Source organism: Lepidochelys kempii, chromosome 27 (genome assembly GCF_965140265.1).
Source record: "Lepidochelys kempii isolate rLepKem1 chromosome 27, rLepKem1.hap2, whole genome shotgun sequence".
Taxonomy (NCBI): Eukaryota; Metazoa; Chordata; order Testudines; family Cheloniidae; genus Lepidochelys; species Lepidochelys kempii.
The window spans coordinates 10,947,791-10,973,563 of record NC_133282.1 but is presented as its reverse complement, the minus strand read 5'-3'; the positions used below and the strand labels follow the sequence as shown (position 1 = coordinate 10,973,563).

At 42.9% G+C, this 25,773-nt stretch overlaps 1 protein-coding gene across 2 annotated transcripts; it reads left to right on the top strand.

Annotated features, from left to right (window-relative positions):
- Nucleotides 1–21,181, top strand: CCDC47 (coiled-coil domain containing 47). 2 transcript variants are annotated; one of them, XM_073325624.1, is made up of 13 exons: nucleotides 1–125; nucleotides 4,721–4,986; nucleotides 5,854–5,961; nucleotides 10,053–10,227; nucleotides 10,588–10,709; nucleotides 12,128–12,193; nucleotides 13,298–13,399; nucleotides 14,413–14,523; nucleotides 15,124–15,209; nucleotides 16,609–16,667; nucleotides 17,660–17,769; nucleotides 18,947–19,114; nucleotides 19,425–21,181. In XM_073325624.1, the coding sequence occupies exons 2-13, from the start codon at nucleotides 4,726–4,728 to the stop codon at nucleotides 19,503–19,505; spliced, it is 1,449 nt and encodes a 482-aa protein (XP_073181725.1). In that variant the 5' UTR covers nucleotides 1–125; nucleotides 4,721–4,725; the 3' UTR covers nucleotides 19,506–21,181. The 2 variants fall into 2 exon arrangements, with proteins under 2 accessions (XP_073181725.1, XP_073181723.1); XM_073325622.1 differs by lacking the exon at nucleotides 1–125 and adding an exon at nucleotides 3,780–4,020.
- Nucleotides 21,182–25,773: the final 4,592 nt, after the last annotated feature.

Below are 25,773 nucleotides of genomic sequence, written 5' to 3'. Positions count from 1 at the left end.
CCCCGCCTCCCCGCTCGCACTGCGCCTGCGCTCACTTACGCAAAGCGCGCAGGGTGCGCGGCTGGCGGAGGGGGGAGCTGAGCGCCGCGAGGCTGGGCTTAGGTGGCGGGTTGCACTGGACTCAGGTAAAGGCGGCGGCGGGGACTGGCTGACGCGGCTTCCCCGCCCCCGGGACCCCCCCCGGGGGTTCACCCCGGAGCGGCTCTGGGCCCCCCCTCCCTGCGGGGGGAGCCCTTTGGACTTGCATCAGGCCGGTGGGGTCCAGTGGGGACCCCCCAGCCCCGCCCCTGGCGCGGTCTCCCGGCGAGGCGGGGTCGACAGGCCCCATGTTGACCCCCGTTGCCCTCTCCTCGGGAGCAGGTGGTTTTCAGAACTTGTTTTCTGGGGACCCAGTTGAAGAAAATGGTTGATGCCCGCGACCCAACGGAGCCGGGGCTGAGGGGCTGGGGGTGCGGGAGGGGGCTCCGGGCCGGGGCTGAGGGGCTGGGGGTGCGGGAGGGGGCTCCGGGCCGGGGCTGAGGGGCTGGGGGTGCGGGAGGGGGCTCCGGGCCGGGGCTGAGGGGCACGGGGTGCGGGAGGGGGCTCTGGGGCTGAGGGGCATGGGGTGCGGGAGGGGGCTCTGGGGCTGAGGGGCTCGGGGTGCGGGAGGGGGCTCCGGGCCGGGGCTGAGGGGCTCGGGGTGCGGGAGGGGGCTCCGGGCCGGGGCTGAGGGGCTCGGGGTGCGGGAGGGGGCTCCGGGCCGGGGCTGAGGGGCTCGGGGTGCGGGAGGGGGCTCCGGGCCGGGGCTGAGGGGCTCGGGGTGCGGGAGGGGGCTCTGGGTTTGGGGGGGTGCCTAGGGCTGAGGCAGGAGGATAGGGTGCGGGAGGGGGTGTGGGCTGGGGGTCCAGACTCTGGGGTGGAGGGTTTGGGGTACAGGAAGGGGTTCCAGCTTGGGGGGGCTGGGGCAGGGGATTGGGGCATGGACTTACTTCCGGCAGCTCCCGGTCAGCGGCGCAGCTAGGGTGCAAAGGCAGGCTTCCCGCCTCTCCTGGCACCGTGGACCGCACTGCGCCCCGGAAGCGGCCAGCAACAGGTCCAGCTCCTAGGTGGAGGCACGCAAGTGGCTTCATGTAACTCTCACCTGCAGGTACGGCTCTCTTCCACTCCCGTTGGCCGGTTTCCAGCCAGTGGGAGCGTGGAGCCAGTACTCAGGGCGCGGGCAGTGTGTGGAGCCCTGTGGCCCCCCTGCCGAGAAGCTGGACCCGCTGTTGGCTGCTTTCGGGGCGCAGCGCGGTGTCCGAACAGGTAGGCATTAGCCTGCCTTAGCTGGGCAGCACGGCCGATGGGACTTTTAACGTCCCAGTTGGCGGTGCTGACTAGGGCAAGGCGACCTAGTGCCTTACGGAACTGGGTCGTGACCCACATTTTGAAAAACACTGCTCTGGAGAAATCTCTTCTCCTCCCCCCACTACTTCCAATGATGCTGACTTCCAAACTCCTGATTTCTCTTGCTGGGCCGTGTGTGGCAGTGCCCCCCCCCCCAACTTAAGAGCGCTGGGGGTTCTGAGCCTTGCTCTGCCCAGCTGCTCCATTGGGGTGAGCCAACAATGTCTTTTGGGACCCTGCCTGCTCCCAAGAACAGAGCTGACAGGTGGAGCGGAGTGTGATGTGCATCTAAGAACTAGGGCACAGCTAATTTTAGGTACTCTAACCTTGACTGTGTGCCTTTAGGGACTTGTCATGAGATCCTGGAAACTCGTCTTGTTTGGAAGGGAAAAGATTTAATATCGGAGCAGTAAGCGCTCCCTACAAGAAACAGTGCCACCCCATAATATATGGTCCTAAATTCCAGATAGCACTGTGGCTTTGTGCCCTGTGGAGCAGGGCATTGCTATGAGTCATTTTTCAGTGGTGGAAGCTGTGAGTTACTGCCACCTCTGTTCTTTCTACCAGAGGCAGATCAACTGGTGAATTGCCCCCTCTGAAGGGGGAAACTGTGCACCATATGAATTGTGGTGACCACACAGGATGCACTATGAAGTACAGCTCTTCAAGCAGTTTTGTGCTTAGGCCTCCGTTGCTGAAAATGTATTCACTGTGACACCCAAATCTGTAAAGTCATATGAAAAATGGATTATGACTGTGATTCCCTAGAGGTATCTAACTTAACAGAAGTGGCAGGGTACTTGGTAATTGGATCTGCTTTAGTAGTCTCAGGATTCATTATTCCAAAGGAATGGGGGATGTTCAGCTGATCATATAGCCCGGCTGAGTTAATGTTTCTACCCTTATAATGCTCGTATTCTCTTCATAAGTGGTATCACCTTTTTCATTCAATTCACATAAAATTTGTGGAGCTCTTAAGGAATATTCTAAACTTCAGTGCTTTATCTAGTTGCATTGTATCTTGCTCATGCGCACCCTTGTACACTTCGTATTTACGCTGTCTATCTAGAATGGAAGGCCTTCAAGAAAGGGACTCATTTGTTATCTCTAAAATACTTGGAATGCTCTGGGTGCCATACAAGTAGTACTCAAAGGTATATCACATTATGGTAACAAAAAATGGTTTCTGTTAGTTTCGGGTAACTAAAACAAAAGTCAACATTCAAGTCAGCGCCACAGTGAGAATGAGAAGATGAGCTTTACTTCCATCAAACTCGGTGGTAATTCTCCACAAGTGTCTGTGAAGTGCTATGGTTGACTTAGTATTGCTCTTAGAGGCTCCAGTTGAGACCTCATTATGCTAGGCACTGTACTATTTTAAGAGTTTATGATCAGTAGACAAAACAAAGTGGAGACCGGGGAAACGGAGAGTGAAGTGACTTGCCCATGGTCACACCACAGGCTAGTGGCAGAGCTGGGAACAAAACTCAAGTTTCCTGAGTCCCAGTCCAGTCTTCTATTCAATGGCCCACATTGTCTCCCAGTGAAACAGCCATACTCTTCCCAGTTTTCTTTGTTAAACACATAACAAATGGGTCCAGAATAAAAGCAGAAACTGCTCAGCAGGACCCATTCCTGAACGCACATCTTAGAATGATCAAGGATATGTTGTTTGAAAGTAACAGAACACAATTGCTGCTCTGCTGTTTCAAATGATTAGATCAAGTGTATTTTGTGATATTGATGGTGCTATTGCTACCTAATTTTTCCGTTTAGTGACCTGAATACATGGGTAATAACCATCGCAGGTGCAGTCTCTTATGTTCTTTAAAATGAACAAAAAATGGAGAGAGTTGATCACTTGGACATTTGATGAGTGATACTATTGTAGAGAGAGTCTTATTGGGAGTCCATCTTTTTATCCGGACATGGGTAAAGTGATAGCTATCTAACTTACATATTGTATATGTTCCCAAGGACACCGTGACAGGCAAATTTGCTAAATAAACAGTAGCAAATACTCCACCTTTAGCTTCAATGATCTGTGTTGATTTCTCTATTATTTAATTTTAATGTGCACATTCCCTTGCTGTGTGTCTTTTAGATCAGGAATCTGTTGCGGGAAGGTTTTTCAGTATAAGTCACCACTGTTAGTAAGCAAACTGACTTGATTAAGGTCAGACTATGCTTCCCAATTGGCTAGGCATTGTTTGTACAACTGTTTTTATTTCTTTATCAGATGTGTATTTAAATGATGTACCATACCAACGCAGAGAGGGAACCCATACTTGGTTGTTAAGCAAACACTTGATAAAAGTACCAGAAGCATGCATACTCGGGTCAGACACCTGTACATCCTCCATTCCATTATTCAACCCTTTGTCTGAGGGATGTGTATGTGTGTGTGTGTGTGTGTGTGTGTGTATATGAAGATAAAAAGGAATTTTGCCTCCTCTTTGAACACTTGGTGAGAGACTTTAGCAGGAGAAGCCAGACTGTGGTCTGTGGGACCACAGTTCTCCGAATTCAGTGCTCTGTCAGTCCTAGTTACTTGCTATGATTGTCTGGGAGGGAATCTCTGCAATCTGCACTTCCATATTAAGCAAGAGGGTCTGCAACATGCCATGCAAATTGGATGCAGCCTTCAGGCTCATGGTAAGTTGCTAATGTGATCCATTGTATACTTTTTAAGTGCCTTTAGTATATAGGGACTAGGATGTCAGTGTCATTTGTCCTGAACTGCAAAGACCCCTGTCTCAAACCTGAGAGGTGTGAGTTGCATGTTGGAAAACTTGAGTAGAGAAAGAATTGCGTTGTTGTTGTTGTTGTTGTTGTTTTTTTTTTAAGAAAAGCTGGGGGGGGGGAATCTCTAGAACTCCTCTTAGTTGTGGGGAGGAATAGGAGTATGAGAATGTCTCTCTTTCCTTGGCGCTAATGCCTCTTAATTTAAGACTTGGCAGTTCTATAGTGTTATTTCATGCCAGGATCTCAAAGCATTTTACAAATGAGCCTCTGTGTGATGTAAGTATAATATGAGGTACCTTCTGTAAGCCTCAGTTCACCCATCTTTGATAGATAAGTAACTTATCCCAAAATCTTTGATAGAGCTGGGAAAGAACCCAGGAGTCCTGTCTCTGTCTGTCTCTTGTGCTAATCATTAGATATATTTTCACAATCTACCCCCCTCTTTGCCTTTTAGGGAGCATGAGCTCAGAAATTGATTAGACAATGTCTTATAATTGTACCCTCCTTGTTCTGCTTTCCCATAATTGGGCAGATGTTTAATGCATTAGGACCTTGGGAGAACTAAATAAATTCCCCCTTTTAACCTGTTTTGTATTTGAATTTTTTGTAGTGACAATGAAGAGCTTGTGGATCTTCCTTGCTGTTTTATTCGTCCCATGGGGCTTTTCTTTGGCCAAGTTCGATGAATTTGAGGACGGAGATGACATTATGGAGTACGATGATAATGACTTTGCTGAGTTTGAAGATGTTACTGAAGATGTAACCACAGAATCTCCCCAGAGGATCATAACTACAGAAGATGATGAGGAGGAGGCTACTGTAGAGCTTGAAGGTCAAGATGAAAATCAGGAGGACTTTGATGATGCAGATGCACAAGTAATGTCAAATTCATGCCTTTGCCCCTTTTAGCTTCTCATTTGAAATGCTCTTTCAGTTATCAAACCAAGATCCATGATTGTTCTTGTACTATACCCCACTGCAGTACTTATGCTGTGATCCCATCAGATCTTCCAAGCTATGTGGAGTCTGGCAGGGTCGATATTTAGATGGAATATTTCAAAGGAGCACCTAAGGTCTTCAGACAGTGGTACTCTTCCTTTAGAGTAGATAGTGAACCCATTGTGGTGCTAGGGAGAGCTCTGCTGCTGGATGTAACATCTTCCTAGTGAACTGTAAAACAGAGATCCAACCAGTTGCAGTCATTAAAGATCCCATGGCACTTCTGCAGAAGTAAAGATGTTAACTTCTGCGTCCTGGTCTAACTTGGGAGGCAATATATAATCACCCTAAATGTCCCATACAGTTTCAGTTGCATGTAGTCATCTTCTCTTCCCATCATAAACTTTGTAAGGCTTTGCTGTGTCCTGTTGAGAGGTTGCTATGATTCACTGCAGAGGTAGGTGCATTTCAGTGATAAATATAACAGTCTCTTGAGAATCATTTGGATATTGGTTTATAAAGCACTTTGATATCCTTGGGGTTGAAATGGCTGTTAAATCTTCATAAAATTGCGAATAAACATTTTATTTCAGAAATGTCCCAAATTAAAAACAAAACAAAACACTTGTACCCCAGCAATTTTCATTTATCTTAACTTTAAAATCTCAGCTGTAACATTATAAAAGAGACTGCTGCTTTAGAGAGATGATGCATATCCCTTTATTTTCTGTCCCACCTCTGTTGTGTTTGCCGCTTGCTTATCAGGCTTGAGATGCTGAGGCTGCTTGTGCTCTTATCCCTTAGGAAGGAGATACTGAGAGTGAGCCATATGATGATGAGGAATTTGAAGGCTATGAAGAAAAAACAGATGCATCTCCCAGCAAAAGCAAAGACCCCATAACAATTGTTGATGTAGGTATAAATGTCTGAGTGTCTTTCCATTCAGCACCCTGATTTATTTGTAGTATTGTAGTGCCTAGAGGGCCCTGCAGAGAGCAAGGCATTATTGTTTTAGCTGCTGTACAGACATAGTTAAAGTTAAAGGTAGTCTTTTGTCCTGAAAAAATTACAATCTGAATTGACAAGAAAAAGGGTGGAAAGGAAACTGCTCAGAGATGTTACATCACATAGCCAGTTAGTAGCAGAATTGGAATCAGGTCTCCTGAGTTCCATTCCAGTGCTCCTATGCACTGGATTATGCTGATTCACAGATTGTAATATCATGACATTTGAAACTGACGTATTCAACTGTAGATGGCTTGTTCCTTAATGTGTTAACAACTATGTAAAACTGCTAGTACTTCCCACTCGTGTGCACTCAAACTGAATTGGTGTCATCTTCTGGTCTAGTTTATTATCACATGGAATAAGATTGCCTTAATATTATGCCCGTGATCAGCAAATGTCTCTGCAACAAAAGTAACCGTGTTTTAAACATGGGTTTTGACCAAAGCATTTTTGAATATGGTTTATCCTTACGTTAGAGAGAAAACATGCTATAACCATAGTAACAAATCATGTTTTAGTTAGTGTGTACCACAGTTAAAACATGGTTCTCTAACATGTTTGTGTATCTTGATTACACAGGCAACAAAAGAACATAGAATCATAGAATATCAGGGTTGGAAGGGACCCCAGAAGGTCATCTAGTCCAACCCCCTGCTTGAAGCAGGACCAATTCCCAGTTAAATCATCCCAGCCAGGGCTTTGTCAAGCCTGACCTTAAAAACCTCTAAGGAAGGAGATTCTACCACCTCCCTAGGTAACGCATTCCAGTGTTTCACCACCCTCTTAGTGAAAAAGATTTTCCTAATATCCAATCTAAACCTCCCCCACTGCACCTTGAGACCATTACTCCTCGTTCTGTCATCTGCTACCATTGAGAACAGTCTAGAGCCATCCTCTTTGGAACCCCCTTTCAGGTAGTTGAAAGCAGCTATCAAATCCCCCCTCATTCTTCCCTTCTGCAGACTAAACAATCCCAGCTCCCTCAGCCTCTCCTCATAAGTCATGTGTTCTAGACTCCTAATCATTTTTGTTGCCCTTCGCTGGACTCTCTCCAATTTATCCACATCCTTCTTGTAGTGTGGGGCCCAAAACTGGACACAGTACTCCAGATGAGGCCTCACCAATGTCGAATAGAGGGGAACGATCACGTCCCTCGATCTGCTCGCTATGCCCCTACTTATACATCCCAAAATGCCATTGGCCTTCTTGACAACAAGGGTACACTGCTGACTCATATCCAGCTTCTCGTCCACTGTCACCCCTAGGTCCTTTTCCGCAGAACTGCTGCCTAGCCATTCGGTCCCTAGTCTGTAGCTGTGCATTGGGTTCTTCCGTCCGAAGTGCAGGACCCTGCACTTATCCTTATTGAACCTCATCAGATTTCTTTTAGCCCAATCCTCCAACTTGTCTAGGTCCTTCTGTATCCTATCCCTCCCCTCCAGCGTATCTACCACTCCTCCCAGTTTAGTATCATCCGCAAATTTGCTGAGAGTGCAATCCACACCATCCTCCAGATCATTTATGAAGATATTGAACAAAACCGGCCCCAGGACCGACCCTTGGGGCACTCCACTTGATACCGGCTGCCAACTAGACATGGAGCCATTGATCACTACCCGTTGAGCCCGACAATCTAGCCAGCTTTCTACCCACCTTATAGTGCATTCATCCAGCCCATACTTCCTTAACTTGCTGACAAGAATACTGTGGGAGACCGTGTCAAAAGCTTTGCTAAAGTCAAGAAACAATACATCCACTGCTTTCCCTTCATCCACAGAACCAGTAATCTCATCATAAAAGGCGATTAGATTAGTCAGGCATGACCTTCCCTTGGTGAATCCATGCTGGCTGTTCCTGATCACTTTCCTCTCATGCAAGTGCTTCAGGATTGATTCTTTGAGGACCTACTCCATGATTTTTCCAGGGACTGAGGTGAGGCTGACTGGCCTGTAGTTCCCAGGATCCTCCTTCTTCCCTTTTTTAAAGATTGGCACTACATTAGCCTTTTTCCAGTCATCCGGGACTTCCCCGGATGTTCTAATGTTCATGTTATCATTAGAACTAACATGTTCTAATGATAGTTATAACAACTGTATTTAAATTGTTGGGTGTTTTAAGCGTAACGGGGGTTGAACATTGCAGATTTGAAATAGACAATATTGAGTCCTCTTGATTCCAAAAAAACCTGAGGCTTTTATAAAGCAGTTAAGAGACAAAAAGGGGGGCAGAGTTACATTTTTTTAAAATGTTGTAATCAAATGTGCCAGTGGGAAATACCTCATCTCTTTTGACTGAGGGGCAATATCTTGGCAGTAAAACTAATAACCACCCTCTAATGACTTCAAAAAGAGAACTCCACAGAGAGACAGCAGGATCTTCCTATTAGATTTTGGTTACTATTTGTACTAGAATTCCTAACTGTGTTCTGAAAACACTTTCAAAAGTTGGTTACAGCACAGTTGTAATGCATCTTTCAGTCACACCTTTGGTGGTGCTCAGATAATGCAGTGATGGGCATGGTGTAAGAACCTGAACAGAGTAGTGTTACAATTGCGATGAGGTGTTAGGCTGACTACACTGGAGATTATTAGTTAGCACAGTCTGGCTCTTGGAAAAGAAATCTTTTCTTCACACTGGTCAGGGAACCTGTGTTAGGCATATGCTATGTTTTAGACTGCAATTCAGACTAGCGAGACATTGTCACCGCTTGTCTTGTAATCCTGCATGCCTTAAAATGGTCTGCTTCTGTAGCTCCCTGTCTAGACACTTCCAGCCAGTGTACAAGAATGCACTGAGTGTCTGTGTGTAGAGCAGTTCTTGTTCAGCAACTCTGATATCAGCAGCCTGGTTGTTATACCAAAGTCACACTCTGGTCTCCACTAGCTTTGGTTGCTACTAGCCAAATGACCCCAAAACTGTGTGCCCAGAAATGTCCAGCCCTCTTCTGGAATATTCAAAGGAGTAATAAAGTCCGTTGCTCCTCTGCAGAGACCAAAGCACAGCAGCTTGTTGCTTTAACTGGAGTTAATAATCACTTCAAATCAAACATAGATTAGAATAAAAGTAAAACAGGTTTATTTAATCAGGGAGAGATTTCACGTGAGGTCAGGTATAAAGGATAACGTCAGATATGGTTACAAACAAAAGTAAAAACACTTTCTAGTGAATAAACTTAACAGGCTACAGTCTTGGTTCAAGGTAAGGTTCTTACCACACTTCCTTCCAGCAAGATGGCTGATCATCAGCTTGGTCAGGATCTCCCAAAAAATACAGTGTGCTCAATTCCTTTGTCTGAGTTGAAAGATAATTTGGGGTTCTTTGCCCCTCTCTTTTATTGTCCGGTGAACTTTTGAAATGTATCCTTCTCAAAGTTCAGTGCCCCTCCTTTGACGAAAAGTGCATTGGAGTCTGATGGAGAACTTTCCATGCTGGTTTCTTGCCCAGAGGTACTTTCTGCAATGTAAATTGATCTGTCCCTTCAGCTTCCAATATGCTAATGGAGGATCACTTGACTGTGATGGCCAATTGTCTATGATTGCACCTGGATTGAGGCTTTTCTTTTGGTGGAAAAACCTGTTTACCTATTCCCCAGTCTTGTCTGGTTCAAACACATTTTAGAAACTTCATACAGAGGGAATTCGTAACTTCACATATAACATTATAGTGTTTTACAATTATATTAATAACCAGAATGGTGTTAGCTTTCATATGGTACCACACAAGGCATATTTTGTACAAATATTATTGCAATAGTGTTTATAGAGTGTGAATGCTTGGAGCCTAAGGTCACAGAATACTGTATCCACTATCTTCCAGCATGATTGCTGCTAGTACAAAATAAGCCATGTGTCACTAACGAAGTTGGCCCTAAGCAGGCTTTGGTCTATAGCAAAGCTTATCACTGTCATTCAGGGATGAAGCTTCTCTGGTAACTTACATGATTGTGCAGAATCCATTACATCCCATAATAAAACTACTTCATTCGCTCACCACAGGTCCCTGCACATCTTCAAAACAGTTGGGAGAGTTACTACATGGAGATCTTGATGGTAACTGGTCTTCTTGCTTACATCATGAACTACATCATTGGGAAGAATAAAAACAACCGGCTAGCTCAGGCCTGGTTCAACACTCACAGGGAGTTGCTGGAAAGTAACTTCGCCCTTGTTGGTAAGTATTTGCAGTTGCTATGCCCAACTGTTCGCTGCTTTGAATGTGACTGGTTTATATTACTGATGAGAATGGGCTGGGGAGAGGAATAGCCTTTCCTCTGGCAGCACTTGTTAATATTAATGGCAGTTCTGCATGTTGTGAAGTAATATACCACCCCTCCAATGCTGAAATGCTATCTAAATGCAGCGACCATAATGGTGTAGAATAAGTTGCATAAGCGAGCATTAAGATGGCACTGTAGTCCAATAGAATAACCCAGGAATACATAAATTCTAATCCTAATGATGCCATTTCACTACTTGTCACCAACCATTAGATTACACTTCCTTTTATTAACTAATATATTCTTACTTTCAGGGGATGATGGGACAAATAAAGAAGCCACAAGCACAGGGAAGCTCAACCAAGAAAACGAACACATATATAACTTATGGTGCTCTGGCAGGGTGTGCTGTGAGGGAATGCTTATTCAGCTAAAGGTAAGAGTGGGGGAATCTTGCAGTATTGTTCCATTAACTAACATATGGAAGTTCAAATTTTAGCCAGGTGGCTGCGCCCCTCCCCCCACCCGGTTGGGTAGCCAGAGGCCTCGGTACGGCTTTTTCTTTTTAATCATTCAGGTCAGCAGACTGGATTCTGAATACACTCAGAAAGCAGATATGCTGAATGAGTAGTGGCCATTTTTATATAGTCACTTTTTTTATTATACCAGCATTTTAAGATTTCTCCAATGTTCAATCTGTCATGATCTGAGGAGAGTACCAATGAATACTTCTGGAAAGTGGAGAACTCCCACTGTCTGGTGCTGTGGGGCAATTGTTCCTGGTCATGATGGTGGATAAGAGATTGAACTGTAAAACTGTTAGTGGTCCTTCAGTCTAGTAGTGCTTTTTTTGGTCACTGAATATATCAAGTCCTGGGTTTTGAACCAGTGGAATACTCATCACCTGGGGAGGGGAGAACTTGTCTTTTTCCTATTAGTTTGGCAGAGACAGTCCAACCTAAGATCAATAGAAATATTTCCATGATTTTTTCCCCTATTTCAATGAAAAGTTTTGTGCTTGGATGTAAATATTTCCCTGCAGTGTTTACAGGCTGAACACTACAGATTTGAGCTAGCACTTGAGAACCAAAAAATGAAACCATGAGACTAATAATAAGCACCCCAGTAGTAAGTGTTTGCAGCATTTATGTTTAGCTTGGAGAATGAAAATGGTCCAAAAAATAGCATAAAATGGTCAAAAGTAAACTGGATATTTAAAATTTTCCATTTTAATTGCCTTTGTCAATTTTTTTTTTAACCTTTGAACTTCTAACTAATACCTCCACAAACTTCCCATCAGACGCTACAGGATAGCCAGTCCCAAATTATCTGTCCCTTTGCAACTTTGACAACTACATTTATTTATCTTAATGTCCATTTACTTCCATCTTAGCAGAAGGAGCTCTTAATATTATAGAAACAGATTCCAATGAGAAATGAAGAAACTCAGATGTCTTCCATATTAAAAAGCTGAATATTTGATTCATGTATGTAGTGCTAAATACATGCTTTTTGTGATCACTGGAGCAAATGGAGAATGGAAAGCTTTGTAGGTTTCTAAGACCTGGTCTCTTCACAAAGTGGTGCCAGTTTAATTAAAGCTGATTTTTATACCAATTAGTTAAACTGGTGCAACTTTGTGTGGCTCAAGCTAAACTGATATAGCCAGTTTTAAACCAACAGTCCACACAAAGTGGCACCAGTTTAACTAAGCAAATTTAAGTTAATCTAGTGAATCTTTGTGTATGCAGACAAGACCTTAGCCTGCCTGTAGATGCTACTACGCTCCAGTAAATTGCTAAATATGCAAAAACGGCAGCACTGTCTACTGTACTAAAACATTCTCTCTTTCAGTTTCTCAAGAGGCAAGACCTTCTGAATGTACTTGCTCGTATGATGAGGCCAGCCTGTGACCAAGTGGTATGCACTCAGTTCTTTAGATTTACTGTGCATAGTTCCTGTTGCATTCCTTCAACTCCACTAGGCTTTTGGTCTTTCCCACAACTAGCCGGACAGTGGCTTCATAGAGAAATGCAGCTTTCTTCCATCTTCCTTCAAACAAAGTAACTCTGTGAAATGACCTGCAAACACCATTCACGTTCTTTTTCTCTCTTTCTCTTTTTTTTCATGATACACCAAACTTCTGATGACTGGTGACTTGTCTGTGTATCTGTGGGTTTTATTGTTCATGTGGTTTTGTGAAGCAAGTCTGTCATGCTTCAACTTCATCATGACAAAACTTGCTTTTGTGACTTGCTCTCTTGAACAGTTGTTCTGTCTTTTGAACCCTTTTATGAGTGCAGCCTAATCACATTCGGTAATCTGTTATCTGCCCGGTATTGTGCATCTTGTAAAGCTAATTGATGTTGAACAGCTGTTAGTGTAATGGACAATGGGAGCCTATATCACCATGTCAAAGTATAAATGCCAGTATCCACACAGTGGACACAGTATCCATGAGGCATGCTGTAAGGAAAAATGGGGGGGGGGTATGCTCTGCTAGTACTTACTAGGTTTTACTTTTTCATATATTTTCTATTATATTTTAGTTTTTATATTGTTGATGTATTCTTTATTCTGTCTCATTTAGAAGTGGCAAATGCATGCAAACAGTCTGCTATTGGCTATCTAGTATGCGCTCAAATTGAGTCCTCCTTCAGCTCTGCTATGTTGCCCATTGCCAATAAACCCTGAGATTGGGAACTCTGCTTTCTAATTTTGTTGGACAGTTACTGTATGGTTTTAGAAGTGAGAGAAGAAGCCGTTAAGTCCAGACATAAACAGAACAGCTTTATCCCTGTTGAAATAACACCTGGATATTTCAAAAGAAAATGTACAGCTAACTTTTTGTAGTGAAAACATTTGTTCCACAATAAGACTTGGATCTGTCCATTGCAAGTGCTCCATGGATGGGGGAGTCTATTGTCAGGGCCTAGTCCATGATTATGGCTCCTAGGTGCCATGCTAATACAAATAATAATAGTATAAATCCAGTCACTACTGGTTTCTCTTTTTTTTCCTCAGCAAATAAAAGTAACAATGAATGATGAAGATATGGATACCTATGTGTTTGCTGTTGGAACAAGAAAAGCCTTAGTGCGACTTCAGAAGGAAATGCAGGACCTGGTATGTGTGTGTTCAAGTTGGAAGTAAATGGATAGTTCAGGCGATTGGTAATGAAAGGTATAAAGTCTTTCATCTCTAGGTTGCTTGTTCAAGTCCAGGGCCAGTTCGGAATAACTGAAAGTTGTTACTATCTGAAGGCTAAGTGGCCTATTAGAATTAATTTGGGAAGTGCATTCTTAGTCCTGTTCCCAGTGGACAAGTATCCACATCCTAAAACTGGTACTGATTTGCTTCTACATTGGCAATTTTAGCAGAAGGGAAAGGAAACTTTTGTCACCTTTACAAGGGGTCTCTCGAAATCGAGTTTTAGATATGTCGACAGGTGCTCTAAATTTTTGCTTGATCTCTCTTAATCCAGCACCAATTACTTTGTCCGATTTCGAAAAATCTACTCACTAGTGATGAATGGGGAACTTTCTCTGGCAAGTCAGCTAGCCTAAGCCATTAATTTCTGCAGAATTTAAATTTTCACTAACAATCCCCTCTTTTAAAAAAAAAATCCACTCTCAAGTCTCGATACTTTCAAAGAATCTTTCCTGATGTGACCAACTCTCTAGACTACTCTAGAGCCACTGCTGCTGCTTTTAACTTTCCCCAAACAGCAGCAGCAGCAAAGTGAAATTGCAAGATGTGGGTCAGTTTTTCTGCTGCACTTCATTGTACAGGCTTTGCTATATTGCCAAAACCAATGTAAGATGCATCAGTTCCCTGATATATCCATGTCAGCATGTCCCTACAGTCAGTTTTCATCTCATCTGTAAAAATCAACTGCAAGTAACCTTTCAAAATTTAAAGATACTAAATTAAGAATACAATATATATGTTAGCGTCTGGGATGTTATGGTATTATGGGAGTGTACTTCATGCTGAAAATGTCTGTCCTCAGTCAGATGGAATTAAGAAACAGTAAATCATGTTTATTTGTATTTCAGTACTGTCCAGGATCCCCATTGTGCTAGGCACTGTTCAAACCCAATAAAAGAGACGCTTTTTTTCTCTTCTCCTTCCAATAGAGTGAGTTCTGCAGTGACAAACCCAAGTCTGGGGCAAAGTATGGGCTTCCAGAGTCGCTGGCTATCCTGTCAGAGATGGGAGAGATCACAGAGGGAATGATGGACACAAAGGTAACTTTGAAAGAACCAGTAGAAACTCTCAGGCATTTTCTTGATGGGCTTGGCCATTTTAAGGCTGGAATTCAGTGTGGAATCTTTCACAGATGATACAGCAGGGAATTGAATGCCACATAGTTCTCTCCCTTAGAAACAAAGATCCCAAAGCAAATGCAAGAGACAGAAAATGGATACTGTTGTCAATGGAGAAAATATCTGTATTAAATTTTATATATTAGCATATCCATTGTAAACTTGGGACTTAAGCTGTCATTTGCAATGCTGAAGTAGGCAGAGAAGCGTTGCCAAAGTGGTGGAGTGTTAAAGACCTTCAGTATACACCTTTGAAGTTGTGGCTGATCATTGGATGAAATGTCACGCCCCAATTGAGAACTCTCCATCTTACATCCTTGAGTTGCTAACATTCACTCAGGACTGGGATGTAGTTTATCCGCATGGAGCTCTTCTCTAGCAAGAGTCACTAAGTCAGGGTGGTAACTTGAGCACAAGAATTGTCAAAAAGCAGGACGCAGAGACGCTATAAGCAAACCATTTCAGGAGATAGGTCGGAGATGAATTGGTTATACGAAAAACTAACCTCTATTTCTCTTTCAGATGGTACATTTCCTCACACACTATGCTGACAAGATAGAGTCCGTCCATTTTTCAGACCAGTTCTCCGGTCCAAAACTTATGCAAGAGTATGTATGAAACTAGACATCTTCTAATAGCTTTATAACAGAGCAGCAGACAAAGTATAGACTGACATACTTGTGAGAGTATTCTAGCAGGCTACCTGTTGCACTGGGGGAGACGTATAGAAATAGGACGTAAAGGTGAAGCAGGTAACCAGAAGTTCCCAACATTTTCAGATGCTTTACTAGTTTTCTAAGATCGGGATGTCTGTTGCCCTCCATTCAGTTGTGTGCTCTGACTTCACTGGAACTTGGACTGCTCCACCCAGTTTAACAATTGCCAGGTATAGCATGCATCGCTGCTTGGGAAGTGACCAGCTGCCAGCAAAGGGTCTTGGTCAAGTAAAGATGAAGAACCTAGAAATACAATCGCAAACCATGTACACCGTGGCTGGAAAACCATGGTTTGTATGCATTGTGGATCCTAGAAATAATATTGCATCTCTGTTTCATTGAGGTTGACAATTCTAAGAAAACCAAGGGACACTTACCCTTTCTCACGTGAAGCTGTCTTTACTGTTCTGCCCTTGGTTTCTTATCTTAGCTTTGTCTTTCCTCCATGGTTCTCACCTGTGTTGTAGAAGTACAGACTCGCTGACTTTTTCACGGCGTCAGGCCTCCTTTTTCAAAGTGATGTCACTTGGGGCACCTGCTAACAATATATCCAATAATCTGAAGCAAATGCTGCACCAATACACGGGCCCGATATGCTGTGAATAATTTATTAGGAAGCCCATATAATTCCCACATTGCAATGAGAGAACAAACAACTTTATCTGATCCAAATATAAATCAGCATGTGTGCAAAATACTGAAAGCACTAGGCTCCTGAGTGTCCTGCAGAAATTTAGGGACTTGGTTTCCATAGTATCACAGGGTGTATGTACTCGATAAATATGAAGACAAGCTCCCTGTGCCCAGGGGCTACGAAGCTAAAGTTAGGCTGCTGATGCCACAAAAAGGCATGAGGTGAGGAATACACAGATGGAATGCCCCTTGGAGGTACAGTATTCCATACAGGAATGAAGTATTTTTCTGTGGTAAATATATTTTCTGTGATAGGTATGAATCTTCTCAGTAGCACATCAGATCTTGGATTGCCTCTATCAGTTACTGAATGGGTGGTGCTGCCTACCTACTTAAACATTAACACTTATTTTATGAATGTCTTTTGGATGGGGGAAAAAATTAACTTCGGGGAAACTATTGTTTTGAAACCTTGTTTGTGTCAATGAAAAAATAATTGAATATCAGTTATATTGTTTTTAAATGCTACCAGCCGTTTGCAAGTGGCTATCAGTTCTGCAGTAGTCAAGTGTGTGTTAAGAAATACACAGTATAATGTTATGTCTGTATTTTGTGTTCTCTTATTCCAACTACTCCTTTATTTCCTCTCTTCTGCCAGGGAGGGTCAGCCTTTAAAACTGCCCGACACTAAAAGGACACTATTGTTTACATTTAATGGTAAGGAAAGGTTTCCAGTAACTTATCTGTGCAAAGTCTGATCACAGTGCCCAAAGCATGTCACTTTTGGGATAGTAGACAGTATTTCTAGTGACTTAAATGCAAGTAGATAAAGGTACAGGATCCCTGAGTAACAAGTACAAGGGATGCAATAATGCACTGTAAGGGACTGAGTGGTATGACATTGATAATGGAGCTTCAGTTCTCTAGGTCACCAGTTCAAATTCAGCCCAGGTCAATAATGATCAAAAGTCATTCTGGTCTGACTGCAGTTTTATGGTATTTGGGGAAGGAATTTGTTTTCTGTCCACTTTTTGTGGGCAGATGTCCATATTCCACAGCCCATCACCACAAGTGGCGATGAAGGCTAAACAACCAACTTGCCAAAAGTCAAGAATGGAATGTCATCCCTAATGGTGATCCCAGTAGGTCAGTATTAGGACAGTGGGGGACAGCTTATGGTCATGCCTGTTGCTATCTGTGCTGTGCTCGTTTTTTTTGGATTAATAGAAGCTGTCAGGGCTGCCAGGCTTAGCACTTTTTAAATTTAAAAAGTGCTAACCCACAAGGCTTCCAGTTATTTTCAGCAAAGACCACATTTTTCCTACAAATGCATATACACACTTCCCATTAACTACAAAGGAAGCTGTGGGCATGTCAGAGGGCAAAGCCGTGGCCTTTAAATTGTATTTTGCAATGGTCAAAGCAGGAATTTCATACCAGTATAAAAACATGGTTGCAGCCTGTATTCTTAATCAATCTGGAAGTATAGTATGAGAGAAATGTGCCTGCTGCCATCTGAAAAATCTGAATTTAATCTCCAAAGCAAATACTTCTGTTAATTAACTCATTTTTAAAGGGAGGATTAGAGCATCTTTCTTTGCAGACTTTTATAAGCAGGCTGAGCAATGTGGAGAGGACGTTCTAATTAATAGCAAAAGCCTTGCCAATGTCCGTGAATTAATCTGATGAAAATGTCTTTGCTTTTACAGTGCCTGGTTCAGGCAACACTTCCCCAAAGGATATGGAGGCTTTGCTGCCTTTGATGAACATGGTTATTTATTCTATTGACAAAGCGAAAAAGTTCCGTCTAAATAGAGAAGTAAGTCACATGCTCCTGTATGCGTTGCTGTCAGATAAGATATAAAACTACTTATGGTTAAAGGTCCCATGGTAACTTTTGTAAGGTGAGGAGCCTTAAAATTCAACTGTAACATCTATGGTGATTACATTCTGCTTGCCTTAAAACATATGGGGAATATCAGTTGGATTTGGTATTCTCTGCTACCTGTTGCATAAGAAAAGCATTCAAACTATTGCACACTTAACTCAAGGAAGCTGATACAGCCACGGTCTTACTTGGCCATGGGGGGCAGGGAGGGGTGATTAGAGACGGCAACAGTTATGTACAGTTGAGTATCTGCAAAAAAAGAGGTAGTTCGGTTTGAAGAGAAGGTGATGAGTTCAGATGATCAAGAACCAATGCACACAAAGACCATTGGAAAGGTTATTTGCAAATAACTTTAAGAGGTAATTAGATGTAAGGCGGTATATAAGGATCTTACATTTATTGCCTTTAGATGATAAACCTCCATACCTGGGATGAATAGTGGTAAGGAAAATTCCTCTTAAACTTTTTAAAGCTTTCTTGAAGTAAAAGAGACAATATACTTGCCCATATCTTACTAATGTGTGATTCCACTCTGAAAAGTTACTATATTAAAAAAAAAGAAAAGTAGCCCCATTTTATTCAGCAGCAGATCTGCTCCATACATGTATTAGTCAGACCCACTTGCTTTAGTAACAAAATTTTTGTAATTGCTTTTCACACTTGTTAGCTCTGCAAAGCCAGTACAGCTGAGAGTTAACTGGCTTCTCTTCCTCTATGTATAAGGCACACAGAACTAGGTTCCAGTCAATTACACCAGTGCAATGGGACTATATTTGTGTGACTGTGGGCCTAACCTGACTTGCAGAATCTTTACTGCTGTTGAAATAATGAGGAAAGAATCCAGTTTAATACTTAGGTCCTGAGTTTGTACAGCTGACCAATATTGGAGAAGGGTGGGGGAACACACAAACACATGGGTTTAATCTGCAGGCAATACATGTGGAATCACTCTTTCAGAGTAGAACTGCTGTTTAAATACTGAGAGGAGCTATTTTTAGTGTCTGTAGCTATTCCAGACACTGTCCCTCTTTTTGCTTGTTGGAACATTGCCTTAGTGCCAATCATTTATCTGTATTAACTGTTTTTATTTCTGTCTCTTGGGGGAAAGGGTAAACAAAAAGCTGATAAGAACAGGGCCAGAGTAGAAGAGAACTTCCTTAAATTGACTCACGTGCAAAGGCAGGAGGCTGCCCAGTCCCGCCGGGAAGAGAAGAAACGGGCAGAGAAGGAGCGAATTATGAACGAGGAAGATCCGGAGAAACAGCGCCGGTTGGAGGTATAATGGATTTTCAGAACAGCTAAAGAAGTAACAGCAAGTGTCTCCCATACATTGAGGCTCACTTGTAGGTATTCCAGAAGCATGGCAGTGTATTATCTTCTGTCCTGCTGGAGATCTGGCATAAAAGTGGAGCTGGTTTTCACTTATTTATTGATTTGTTAATTGTTTGCCAGTCTGTCTCTCTAGAGGAGACTGCATCCTGAACACAATACCTTAATTTGTGTTATCTTGACCTTCTCACATTGTCAGCTTGCTTTTTCAGTGAGAGTATTGATGTTCATTCAGTTCTCTGTATCCTTTTCTCCAGGAAGCTGCTTTGCGACGTGAGCAGAAAAAACTTGAGAAGAAGCAGATGAAGATGAAGCAAATAAAAGTGAAAGCCATGTGAAACCATTGTGGGAAACTCGATCTCAGTGCCATGTGTAGACTTTTAATTCACAGGGTACAAAGAACTAGTTAATTTCATAACCTTACACTTCTTCAAACGCTATTGGCCATTAAGAGAAATGCTCTTTGCATCCACACTACTTAACAATTAATTTGGGTATTACAGCAACATACAGATATGTATAGAGGGTGTTTTGTCTCTGCAACTTTCTTCCAGGTGGTTTGATTATTTTGCTACTTCTGATGCTTTAAAAAAATACAAAACTCAAACTTGCAATATCCCTTGACCACCATTTGTGATTTTTAAAACAAAAAAAAAGATTATAAAACTTTTAATCTTTACCAGTAACTTTACATCAGTGCTTTGATTTAGATTTTTAATGTTACAGGTAATTTTTTCCACTTAATTTAGGGGGAGGAAAATAGCCCCCCCCCCATGTTAGTGAAATTGCACAATAAACATTGGTGTGTTTCTATATCTGCATCAAGCTTGTAAAGGTGCAAAACATAGAGCCTTCCAAAAATGGTATGGATATTTCAGGGATTTAAAACCAGTATAGTTTAGAAAGATAACTTTTTTTGCAAACACAGGGCACTGAAACAGTATTGCACAATCTATGCTATGGTTGGCATAAAGATAAAAGCTGTAGATCGGTTAGATATCAGGGAATGGCATACATGAGAACTGTTTCTTATCTGTAGTTGTGAATGTTGAAAGTGTAATACAATGTGAATTCTGTACTTTGTGCTTCTTCTTCAGAAGCGAATGCATGGTGAGTTGGCAACTTCATCTAGATTTGAATACTCTTAACTGTACAAAGTTGCCTCTTAAATATTTTCCTCTTTTTGATAGCAGCTGCCGCCTATTTAATGTTCAGCAAGAGGCTAGATTTGCAATTAAATATCTGTGCAACTTCCCTTTTCCCTAAGCAAGGAAAAAAAATATTTAGAGGTTATATAGTTTTTTGATCTGTTGAAATAGTTATTTATTTCAGGATTTTAAGATTGAGGTGGGGAAAGAGATGCATGTGGAGGTAGGGGGAAGAAATGGACACAATTATACAAGTACGCTGCTGTCTGCTGCATTTTATTGATGTTTCCTACCTAGAAAGCATTTTATTTTTTTTTGTAACCTACTTTCTGCAGTTGTTTTTTTTGGGGAAATAATTTGGATGTCTTTCTCTTGTATTTTCTTGTTTGATGCTTTGTGTAAATTTTGTTCTGAGGCAATAACAATGAGCTGCTGTTGAAACAGCATGTGCTAAAAGCCTTTGTTACAGCATGAGACATTTTACACTGATTTGAGTGCAAAAATCTGTAATGTGATACATACAAATCATTTTATAACAGCTAATGAAAAGTAATTTAAAGCCAAAAATAGCATAAAATTATGTGTAATTTTACTCTTTTAGCTCTGTTTAGCTTGAGAGGGTGCAAGTCATACAATTTCACAAAATTCTTTTTAAAGAAAGTATTTGTGCTCTTTTGAGTAAATACAATGCTTTGCTGAAGTTCCATACGCTTTTGGGCCATGGCAGCTAATTTTGTAATATGAACATTCATACGAACTATCTATGAAAAGAGTAAAATATAACTGAAACATTCTAACTGCCTTCTTTACTTTGGTGGACTCCTTGTTCCTTTTGAGTATAGCCTCTATTAAACCCTTGTATCTTCTATGAGTACTCCTGTTTATGTTAAAAAATTTACATTGAACCAGCTTATTAGAGTTCTGGTTTTCCACTCTGCTCCAGTAAACTTGTCATTGTCAAGAGTGCTGTCTCCTAACAGAAGCTATTACCTTTTTGTCAGCCTTACAGTATATAACCCTGCTTGCCATAGATGAAATACCAGTGTCCTAGCCCTTTCCACTTGGTCGTGCTGAGACCTTGCGGGGGAAAATGAGATTCTAGAATATAGAGCATTAGGCAACAGCCCATCTTTGGATGAGAAGGGCATGGGTGAAATCTACAACAGTATTAATATTTTGGGAGGTAAGACTAGTCACAGGACAGTTTAATGTATCTCTCTTCAGTCACTAGATACCTTAAATCTTTCCAGTTTCATTAGTCATGGAGTATTGATCTTGGAAGAAATAACAGTATTTTATTAAAGAAATAGACGTAGCATCCCAAGAGGTTGTGTCTAAACTTTCAGGAAGTTTGAGTAGTTCTGAGGATAGGCCAGAACACTGCAAAATGAAGGGTTGACGACCCCAAATCTAAAATCCATTTGCATTAAATTCAAAATGGTGCTAGTACTCCCACAGTAGGGAGGGGAGGGATCCAGGGAAGGTGGTTCATATTCTGTTTAAGTTGAACTCCTCTCTCCCCCCTCCCCCCCCCAAAATTTTTTTTTTGGGGGGGGGGTTCACAATTGAGTATTTGAGTCAGGGAATTCATCTCAGCTGAGATTCTGACACCAGTTTAACTCTGCTTCCCATACCCCATCCCACCCTCCATATGTAGGCCCACCCACACCTCTTAAGATTTATCTATTGTGATTTTAAAATCCTCAGGCAGGTGGAGTATCTTGCATGCCCTCTAAACACAGGTTCAATTCTCCTCTTCTCCAGATGTGGGGAAGAGAACGTAAGCTGTAGTCTTTCAAACATCAGGAGCTTTAGGACCTTGTAAGAAGCCAAGAATCAAAGGCCTAAAATTAGACATACCCCCATGTGCTGGTCTCTGGGTGCAAACCAGGCTATTCTTGTAAATAGGCAGAGAATTGGAGGATTTGAATTTCCTGCTTCTTGGAATATTTTTGTATATTTCAATATTCAATTTGTATATTCAATATTCAATAATAAGCAAACTAAGGCAATGTGGTCTATATGAAATTACTGTAAGGTGGGTGCACAACTGAGTGAAAGATGGTATTCAAAGAGTAGTTACCAATATTTTGATGTCAAACTGGGAGAACATAGCTAGTGGGGTCCCACAGGGGTCAGTCCTGGGTCTGGTTCTATTCAGTATTTTCATTAAGGGCTTGGATAATAAAGTGGAGAGTATGCTGATGAAATTTGCAAATGACACCAAGTTGGGAGGGGGGTTGCAAGTACTTTGGAAGACAAGATTAGAATTCAAAATGACCTTGACAAGTTGGAGAATTGGTCTGAATTCAACCAGATGAAATTAATTAAGGACAAGTGCAAAATACTTAGGGAGAAAAAATCAAATGTACAACTACATGATGGGCTGAGTACTGGTGAAAAGGATCTGGGGGTTATAGTAGATCACAAATTGAATGAGTCAACAATGTGATGCTGCTGTGAAAAAGGCTACACCCATTCTGGGGTTTATTAACGGGAATGTTGTATGTAAAACTTGGGAGATAATTGTCCTGTTCCATTCGGTACTGGTTAGGCCTCAGCTGGAGTACTGTGCCTATTTCTGGGCACCAGACTTTAGGAAAGATGGGGATAAACTGGACAGTCCAGAGGAGAACAATAAAAATGATAAAATGTTTAGAATACCTGATCTATGAGGAAAGGATAAAAAAAACTGGTCATGTTTAGTCTTGAGAAAAGACAATTGGTGGGGGGCAGGGGAACATAAGAACTGGCGGGGGCATTTGGGCTTGGACTGGAGCCTAAGCTCTGGGACCCTGCAAAGGTGGGGTGATTTTTCTGCCCCAGAACTTGAGCCCTGGGAGCCTGACAGCTGACCTGCGCCAACTGTAGCTGTCCCACAGGTCTTTTATCCCTTTTATGCCCTCAACCCATACCTAGGGGTTGAGGGCATGTCTTTCATGTACTGTGTCCCTACCAGCTTTTTGGAAGAGAGAGCTGCAGTAAGTTGGTGGTTCTTGAATCACAGAGGGGCTCTCCTGCATTACGAACCTCTACAGTCACATTGGTGTCTTGCTGTTTTTATTCTTTTCTGAGTGTTTTGGTTTGCAGTCAATTGCATTTTCTCTACATCTTTCCTCTAAAAGATGCTTACAGCCCTTTACAAGCTTTACTGTTAACATGAAGGAGAGCCTGTGCTGAAGAAAGGGGACTAGGAGGCAGGAGCCCTGGATACAGACCATGTAATCTTGGATAAGAAATTTAATCTCTCTGTAAAATTGGGCTAACTTTTACCTCGTCCTCTTGGTTGTAAAGTACATTGAGATCCTTCAATGGAATGTGCTATGAGGGTATAAAGGTCATTGCCTGGTTCCATAACACCACCCCCTCTAGTGAATGTGGCAGCTGTTGAGGTATTTAATGACTCATAGCATCAAGAATACAGTTTGAGGGGAAGGGAATAATACTGAATACTGTAAATCGGGGGTGGGCAAACTTTTTGGCCTGAGGGCCACATCTGGGTATGGAAATTGTATGGTGGGCCATGAATGCTCACAAAATTGGGAGTTAGGGAGTGAGGGCTCCAGCTGGGGGTACAGGCTGTGAGGTGGGTCCAGAAATGAGTTCAGGGTATGTGGGGGGGCTCCGGGCTGGGGCAGCGGGTTGGGGTGCGGGTAGGGGGGTGAGGGCTCCGGCTGGGGGTGGAGGCTCTGGGGTGCAGGAGGGTGGGACCAAGGGGTTCGGAGGGCGGGAGGAGGTCAGGTGTGCATGCTCTGGCGGTGCTTACCTCAAGCAGCTCCTGGAAGCAGCAGCATGTCCTTCCTCTGGCTCCTACATGGAGGCACAGCCAGGTGGCCCTGCACTGCCCTGTCCGCAGGTGCCATCCCTGCAGTTCCCATTGGCCCCATTTGCTGGCCAATGGGAGCTGCAGGGGCAGCGCTTGGGGCGGGGGCAACATAGGAGCCGGAGGTGGGACATGACACTGCTTCCGGGAGCCGTGCAGAGCAAGCCTCTGACCAACGTTCCCTCTAATTTTTGACAGGCTGCGTGTGCAAAAAATTTCTTCTGCAAATTTTTGTGCGTGTGGTGTTTCGTCGTGTGCGCGGTGTTTGGGATCTGTATACATGCACACAGCTTAGAGGGAACAGTGCCTCCGACGCCACTCCTGGGCAGGAGCTCGAGCGGCCAGATTAAAACGTCTGAAGGGCCCGATGCGGCCTCCAGGCTGTAGGTTGCCCACCCCTGCTGTAAATCAAAAACTGCCAGGGTACTACTATAGGAAATAACTACTCAAGTTGGAATTTTGACCGCAGCATGGAGTGTTCATCTATGTACTTTTGAAGTATGAGATTTTAATAATCCCAACTAGCCAGTGCTCATTTTCTTATCCACAATTATTATTTTGAATAATATTTTGTATATTTGAAACTTACATTCATGAACATGATTTTGTAAATTATTGCTATCTCTTTTACAAAAGTTCCTAGCATGCTCTGATGTCATAGTCCACACCTTCAAAAGCATGCATCAGACCACCCAAAATCATGGTTGGCTTGAACATCACAAGATTAAAAATAATAGGTTGGGGGTTCTTTTTACGTGCTTTTAGGTAGACTCAATGAACTCACATTTTCCAGTTTTTTGTTTATTCTGCCCTCGGCTGGGCTGGAAATTTATTTTAAAGGGAAACTGAAATTCCCCCATACGCCGCTAGAAGCTAGGGCTATAAGAAAAGTTAGTAATACTGAAAAACATTAGTTTTGCAGTTATTGCATTATTTTGGACTACTACTATACAAAAGTGTGCAGAGAAAGTTTATTATCCCATCCATACAAACCTGAGATGGCTTTGAGCCGTAGCTCACGAAAGCTTATGCTCAAATAAATTGGTTAGTTTCCAAGGTGCCATAAGTACTCCTTTTCTTTTCAACCTTGGATGGCTGCAATATTTGGTTTCAGAGATAGGAGGCTGGACAATCCTGCAATCCTTTCTGAGGCAAAATGCCAGATCTCCCTTGGAGCTTCACCTAAAGGATTCCACAATCAGGGGTGACGCTTGGGTTTCTTCCTTTCAGTCCACTGGAGCATGGAGACCATAGACCATCGGGGTTGGAAGGGACCTCAGGAGGTCATCTGGTCCAACAGGCCCCTGCTCAAAGCAGGACCACTCCTGCCCCAGATTTGCCCCAGATCCCTAAATGGCCCCCTCAAGGATTGAACTCACAACCCTGGGTTTAGCGGGCCAATGCTCAAACCACAATGGGGGTGGAGTTATTTAACTGGCTCAGGGGTTCTCTCCACCCCCTTCCTTGAGGACTTTTCACCCCTCCCCTCCCCTCCCCTCCCCATTCAGCCTGAGTGTGGGCACGAGTGTTACGGGGCTAGCTCAGAGACTGCCCCCCCATTTACCCACTGTCTGTGGGGGGGGGCGTTCCTATAGGGCTGGCTCAAGGATTGTCCGTCCCCCCCCCCGCATTTCC

Bases quoted from the DNA above. Each gene is read 5' to 3' on its own strand.
- CCDC47 (XM_073325622.1), top strand. From the start codon at position 3,990: ATGCAAATTGGATGCAGCCTTCAGGCTCATG. The intron at 12,194-13,297 runs GTATGCACTCAG...TTTTTTCCTCAG, and splicing joins GGCCAGCCTGTGACCAAGTG to CAAATAAAAGTAACAATGAA. The intron at 17,770-18,946 runs GTAAGTCACATG...CTTGGGGGAAAG, and splicing joins AGTTCCGTCTAAATAGAGAA to GGTAAACAAAAAGCTGATAA.